The sequence below is a fragment of the Bactrocera latifrons genome, unplaced genomic scaffold (assembly GCF_001853355.1).
Source record: "Bactrocera latifrons isolate USDA-ARS-PBARC rearing strain unplaced genomic scaffold, ASM185335v1 scaffold_1159, whole genome shotgun sequence".
NCBI classification, from domain to species: domain Eukaryota; kingdom Metazoa; phylum Arthropoda; class Insecta; order Diptera; family Tephritidae; genus Bactrocera; species Bactrocera latifrons.
In genome coordinates, this window is record NW_017534585.1 from 14,906 (window position 1) to 22,509 (window position 7,604).

Genomic DNA, 7,604 nt, shown 5'->3' on the forward strand with positions numbered 1-7,604 from the left:
AAAAAAATTGCTAAATATTGGGAATAGTAGAATAGAACTGCAACCAAATTCGAAGTGCAATCGATCATAACTGGCTCAATAATCAGTGCCAGCAGACGTTTTCGTCTTTCCACTCTTAATGACTGGTTCATAATGTGCATTCCACTAGGCTGATTGTCGATTGGACTCCGGGGTGAAAAGATGAGGTCATATTTCTATTAGAATAAACCGACGTAAAAATTCGTTTTTATTACGATAAGAGCACTCAAGCATTCCTCAGAATGAGATATTTAATTTAATTGTTGAACTTTAGTTTTTATTCGCATGCCATCGTCTATATTATTGTTGTTATTAATAATAACCCAACGATTATCTTCCTCTCGTCCAACCGACGTGAGATCTAAAAGTCAACTAGTGTTGACTTAATTTAGAGTCCCAGCGGAAATACTCCTCTAAGACACAAAGGTATATATAGTATATACCCTCTGGCAGAACAAGAAGGTTACAGCGAAATAATTACTAACAGATATGATAGCTTCCCACAAGACACATGATAACTGAAATTCCCTTTCAACCGTTATGGAATAAGCATTATAAGCATTTCTGGAGTAGAAGAACGCAATAAAAATAGAACACCTCCTCCGAATCTCTTCAGCTGATCACATTTGAATATTTGAAATTCGCTGCAAAACTTGAGGTTTTAGCCACGTTATCGTAAATCAATTACGTTAAAATTATAACTTAATTTTAGTTCGTTTAGTATTGGAAGTCTTATTTATTTTGATCATAAAAACTCCTCGTATCTCAGTTTTATTTCTGCGGGCCTTTAGCGACTTTACTTCACGCTGTGTTGAAATTCGTGCATTTCATAGCTTTAGCGGAAATGTGCTTTTTAAATATACTTTTTTGAATAGAAAGTGTCACTCCTTATTTGATGGAGGGAGTCCCATTTAGGGGCGTGTTTAGAAAATTTCTAAGTATCATTTAGGTTTTTAAACGATTGGAAAAATGTTTTGTAATGACTAAAATTTTCGATGAGCCGAAGACGTCGGCCGAAGCCTTTGCGTGTCTGCATGTCAATCTACAATAGATCGCGTTCATCTACATTTCAAGCAAGACCACCGCAGTTCTTTATCGTTGTGAACAGAATCTAAGGTTCCACGTCTCAGTACAGCACATTTAAGATGGTTCAATATTGTTCAAAGTGTTAAAGTTTCAGTTGTTTTGAAGTTATGAAGACCATCGACTTTGTGAGTTGTGGAGAAAACGCTTTAAATTTTTATTTAATTTTTTATGCATTGGTAAAAAGACAGTTTTCTACTCCTAAACAGAGTATATAATGTTTAGTATGAATGAGTCGTCGGAAACCCTATAAAATAAGTAGGTATGTGAATGATCAGCGTGACATTGTTCATTATTATATCCCTCATTTTTTGAGATATAAATCGAAAATTTTGCACAAGTTCTTTTCTCCCCAAGTAGCGTAAACATCAAAACAAAGTTCTTCTTTGGTAAACCTGTACGAAATTTGTCATCGAGTATTTTTTAAAGCAACGCTACAATCTGACAAAAAATTATTCAGAGCTGACCACTATTGCATATACACAGTAAAGGCGTTTTGGGTTTAAAATTATTTTCAATTTAAAATTTTTTTTAAATAATTTAAAATAAATGTATTTATAAAAAGTGTGAACCATTAATAACTTAATAATAGACAGTATGCTTTGATATGGTAAGCTAGATATTCTGTCAGGGTTGTTAATTGCCTTTCCTGTTAAGTATGAAACCTAAACAAAAATTTAAAATTTCCGCAAGTAATATTACATAATTCCTAAAGATTCGGCCATTGTAGTCCACAATACCGATTTCTTTTAGTCATCAATGTTACAATATTAGTAAAGGTTGCCTACTATCGTGATTATAGAGCAACGTTCATTGATGAATCGAAAATGTATTTATTTGGTTAATAACTTTGGTAAAGTTATAGCATATACCATATATATTGTAAAAAAGTTTATAAAATGTTAAAGACTTACTAACCTTCTATCTGCGCAATATGATGTGGTATAATAAATAGAAATTCCAGTTATTCAAACATTCAAAATAATAAAGGATTTTCCTTTACAGGTTTTTTTTGGTACGGTTCAATCGCGCATATATCTATCTGCTGATTTATTGGGCATCAATTGTCATACTGGAATGTCATGCTTGTTACGCAAATCAGTAATTGATGAACTTGGTGGTTTAAAAGCATTTGGCTGTTATTTAGCTGAGGATTTCTTTATTGCTAAAGCAATAAGAGACAAAGGTTGGAAAATGCGAATAAGTAATCAACCTGCAATGCAAAATAGTGGTATTTGTGACATAAGCAGTTTTCAAGAACGGCTCATACGATGGGCGAAACTACGCGTAGCTATGGTTCCGACAACAATACTTCTTGAACCGCTCTCTGAGTGCATGGTGTTGGGAGCTTTGGCATCATGGTCTGCGGAGATACTATTCAATTGGGATCCGTTAGTATTTTACTTAATACATGTACTGACATGGTTTTTATCCGACTGGATATTACTTTCTATTGTACAGGTTAGATTTATCAATTTAGAGGTTAAGATTTTTTATATTTTAAAAGTATCAATTATATTGTGTTGTATAAATTTTAGAATGGGTCATTATCGTTCCATAAGTTTGAATTTGTTGTTGGTTGGCTTTTGAGGGAAATAAGTGGGCCTTACCTGTTCCTGCATGCGCTTTGGAATCCAGCAATAAGGTGGCGTAGGCGAACATATAAGCTACAATGGGGTGGAATTGCGTATGAGTTGCCGTCAGTCAATATAAATTTGAGTACAAAACGTTTACTATTATCATAGCATAAGCTAACAAAACAATGTTACCTACAATTTAGTTCAAAGCTAGTGTTTCTGTTTTTGGTTTTCTAAGAATATTAAATAATTTTAAGGTAGGGTATATATTTCTGCAACTAAACTTGTAATTCAGAGAGTGTGCTTTATATGCATATGTAGACTACTTGTGTCATAAGTTCATCATAATTAAATCTATCGTTAAAATGAAACATATATTTCTTTACGATTTTTCTTAACAAATACTTACGATATAAACTTGAAGTTTCACACTCAGCTGATATAAATATAAAATTTTGTAAAGTTTCATTTAATTTAATTAAAATACTAAAGAGAAAAAAATATACAGAATAATTAAACAAATTATTTCAGTTTTAGGATCAAGTAATTTGTAATAGAAATGACATATTCTGTTCTACTTAATTTCCGAGTCATTTTGTACAGTGTATACTTCGTCAATGACGCACAGAATGGGAACAACTTTTCATTGTATACAGCTTTTATTAATAATATTTTACTCTGATATTTCTTACAAATTTAGTAGAAAAAAGACCTTTAAACAAAATTGAATTATGTCTAAACATTATGTTTTGTAACAGTATGAGCATAACGGCAGACAATCGACCATCGTTAAATTTATCAATTTAATTCTGATACACTTTCATGGAGTCATCTGAGGTGTTACGCTATAAGATTTTGCGAATGGTTATGCGTACCGAAAGTGAATTGCATTACTATAGGCAATCGGTGCTCAAATTATTAATTAACAGAATTAATTTCTTTGTAATAATCTCATTCATTAGCACTTTCTACGCATCGTCCGTCGAAAATTATTTAATAATGCACTGTTAACCCCCAACGTTTCTGCTCCGTTTATTGGTATTATGTATGCGCCGTACAAAAGTTATTAACATGAGGATTTTTTGACAGTAATTTGCCGTTGCCGCTTTTATTTAGGGGCGGCTGTAACTCATTTTCTGAAAAAATGTCCAATTTTGTTGGAAAATATATTAAAAATTTGCCATCTTTCTTCGACAAAAATTAGAAATCTATATACACTTGTCGAAAAAAAAACCCACGCACTCCACAGAGTGCTCTTATATATCACAAAACTTGGATTCATGTTATTCTAAGTTAAACATTTTTCTGTGAGGGTCAACCACTTTTATTTAGTTCTTGTTTCAAACAGTTCTATATAAAAAAAAACTTATAGTTTAACACTTGTTAGAGTAAAAAATGTAAAAACATACACATAACAAACCACAGAAGTAAATTTTGTTATGAACAATAACGTAATTTTTGGACGACTTATTTACATAATTTATATGATTTTTATTTAGCATTAGAATACATAACGAATCAAAATAACATCTTTGGTTTAAAAAAAAATCTTAGTATTTTGTAGAACAGCCCCTCGAAATGACCTCGGATATTTGTTCAGGCATGGATTCAAAAAAGCGTTGAAGATAATTTTTATTAATTGTAACGAAGCTTTTTGCTGCCCCTGCTTCTTACAAGTATACATAAATTGCTGAGGTATACTCGCCGTGTCCAGGGTTCGTTACAATATATTTGTAAATATTGGGGCTCTTCTGCGAATCATATTTTATAATATAATATAATCTCTATTATATAATTCAAGTTATAAAATTGTCTCCCTCGTTATGGTGTCGCCGCCCGAGGAAAGTGCTGTCCGGGTAACGGTTCAGTGTGGCCCGTTAGGGCAATACCGTTTCCCGCTCTGCTGCGCTCCTGGGTACTATACGACTGGCTGCTTTGTACCACTACGATCTCGCTGGGCTACTTCTGCCGGCGCTCGCGAAGGCTTCGTTGACGATATCCTGCGGCGTGCGTAGACACTCCCGTGCTACGACGACCACGCTCGACTATTTCTGCCGGCGCTCGTGTAGGCTTCAATGACGGTGTCCTGGCGGTGTTGACGTTCCTCCGCTATGACCACACGGACCACGGAAGACTGCGTAAGCGACCGCGATGTTAAAGGTTGTGTGCGTGTGTGCGCTGTCACAGTCCCGTGCTAACTGACTGATCATCGGCCATCTAACTCCCCACCAAGCCTGTGCTGTCTGCTAACATCTTCGCAACATGTTGCGTTAGGATGGCGTGTGTTGCTGGGATGGCATATGTTGCTGGCAGTGGCGTGATTTTACCGCTGCGTATGCATGCTTATTGTTGTTTCGTCTGCTTGTCTGATTTCTCCGTCTCCGTGGTTTTCCCGTTGTATTGCTTACGTGGCGTGTTTTTACTGCATTCGTGTTGTTTCAGCTTCTTGTGTTTCTAGAAGTGGCGTGGTTTTCCCGTTGTGTTGTGAACAATAGGTTGTGCCTTTATGGGTTATGTGGGCTAAATTCTGTATAGATATTTAGTTCTCACATAATTCCTTCATCCCCCCACAGCTTCAATAATGTTTCCTAATTCTTTTAGACGTTTTGGACGTTTTCTCTTATCGTTCGCCCAAATAATGCCAGCAGTTCTCAATTGGATTGAAATCTGGACTGGACTAGGCCACGTGCGAGACCCTATTCCATAAAAATCTTTTTGTTTTGAAACTTGTAAGTGTTTGTAATAAATTATTGAAAAATCTATTTCAGTATTTTTATGCTTTAGTTACCGCTTTGGCTCTATGACAAGCGGCTAAAATATCCTGAAATTTTACTTTTTGGGCGTGTTCGGACAGCTGTTCAATAGTTGGCCAAACTCCTTATCTCAAAATTCCGATTTATATTTCGGCATTCACAGATCTTTTTAGAATAATTAGCGGCCCAATACCAATCTTGGTTATAGCTTTCTACACCATTAAATAAGGCGAATGCTTTACGATGGGTGAAACACAGTTTTCCGAAAAACCCTCACCGTCCCTACGACGCACTGTAGCATTTCCGTCCGGTTCCAGCAAATTAAATTTCGATTCATCGGAAAACATAACATTTACCCGATCTGATTTAGTCCGAGTGTTGTGTAATTTTGCCCACTCTAACCGTTGTTTCTTTATTCTTATAATGAGAAGTGGCTTTTTGGATGGCCTTCACGCTCGGAATCGAAAATTATTCAGCACATTTTGCACAGAACTTGTAGTAATTTTTACCCCAGTAGTTTCGTAAAATGTTGCATTGATTGTTCCAGCATGTTAAAAGGGATCACTAATGCACATCCGTTTAATTTGTCGTTCTTGACGAGGTTTTACTGTTTTCGGACGTCCACTGCCCTTTTTTCGAGCTAATCAATTAAAATACGTATAATTCTTAATTATCAAAGGCACGTTCTAATCACTTATGCCCATATCACGAGCTATTTGACCATTGGATAATTTATTTTATATAAAGCTACGATTTCTGCTTTCTTTTTTGATGACCCCATCATGTTCAACTTTACTTGTTTTCACATCTTTTTCAAAAGAAAATTCCGTAAACTCTGTAAGAAACATGTGCGGATGCTAACGGTTTTAAAAATAAAGGCAAAATAATGTAGTCACATGACAAAACAGCCATATAGGAAATTTTTGAGCAAATTGGGGTAGTTCAATATAGTAATATTACAAAATTTTCGACTGCGTGGGTTTTTTTCGTCAAGTGTATATAAAAGAAAGTTGTGTTAGTTACACTATTTATAACTAACGAACGGCTGAACCGATTTGGCTGAAAATTGGTGGGGTAGCTCAGAACCAGGGTAAGGACATAGGATAATTTTTTATCTCTTTATGTTAAAACGCATAAATGCAGAAATTATATTTCAAATCATAAGCATTTGTTCAATACGTTGTTCAAATGTTGTTTGCCGGAATATTTGAACATTTTATTTCATAAGCTGAAAAAATAGTAATTTCAAAATTCATGTTTGTACTAATCATTTGAATAATTTGAATATATGCGTACAATTTTAAACAGATTCTTCCTCAAAAATAATACAAGTATACTAAGTATTTGGAATAGTAGAAAAGAAGTGCAACCAAATATGCAGTGGAATAGATTATAATTGCCTCAGTAATCAGTCGTTTAATATGTATTATACCACGTGCATCCCAAAAATTCGGTTTGATTACAACTAAAGAGCGCTCAAACACTTCTCAGAATCAGTTATTCGTTGTTTTTGTTGGATTATGAACTTGCGAGGCACCCGTGGATTTCCTTGAGCCGAAATTCAACAGTATTTTCTTCCAAAAAGCAATGCTTTATTAACACACGAAATGCTTTATGATCAATTTTTTTTTTGAAGTACCACAAATTGCTTTACAGGAATGCTATATCTAATTAACTAATAGTTATAATCCCACTACTAGAAATCATATAGATGGCAGTAGTAGTATTACCTATTTATCAGCCACAGTAAAGCGTGGACGGGTCCTCTAGTACATAATAAAAAGAATTATCATTCATTGCTACTTGTCCCTTAAAAGTCCGCCAGTACAGGAAAAAGTTCGATACAAAAGAACTATGAACACTGGCGTGTTGGAGCTCAAACCTATTTTATCCCCGAATTCGGAGGAAGCTATACTAAAGATTTCCCCTCTTCGCTATCTTTTTACAACATTAGCAATATTCTTGTCGGTAAAAGCTGCACACTTTATACCATTAAGACCATTGTAGAAACATACAAGTAACAAAATAATCATATGGTCGTCAACAGCTGAGACCGCCTGATCGAAATAGTTGATTTTTCGGCACAGAGATTTAAATAAAAGGACTTAAAAATCGTAAAGAGGTTGCAGTATAGGCGCGTTAGCAATATTTTTAGGGTGTTAGGTTCCCGAAG

The 7,604-nt window shown here is 34.9% G+C and overlaps 1 protein-coding gene across 1 annotated transcript in view; it reads left to right on the forward strand.

The window, feature by feature from the left end:
- LOC108976861 (ceramide glucosyltransferase) overlaps positions 1-3,053 on the forward strand; it is a gene marked incomplete at its 5' end in the record, with an annotated part of 4,229 nt that extends 1,176 nt beyond the window's left edge. The window contains 2 exon segments of the mRNA XM_018946242.1: positions 2,107-2,562; positions 2,640-3,053. Coding sequence (XP_018801787.1) covers positions 2,107-2,562; positions 2,640-2,846 — 663 coding nt within the window.
- Positions 3,054-7,604: the final 4,551 nt, after the last annotated feature.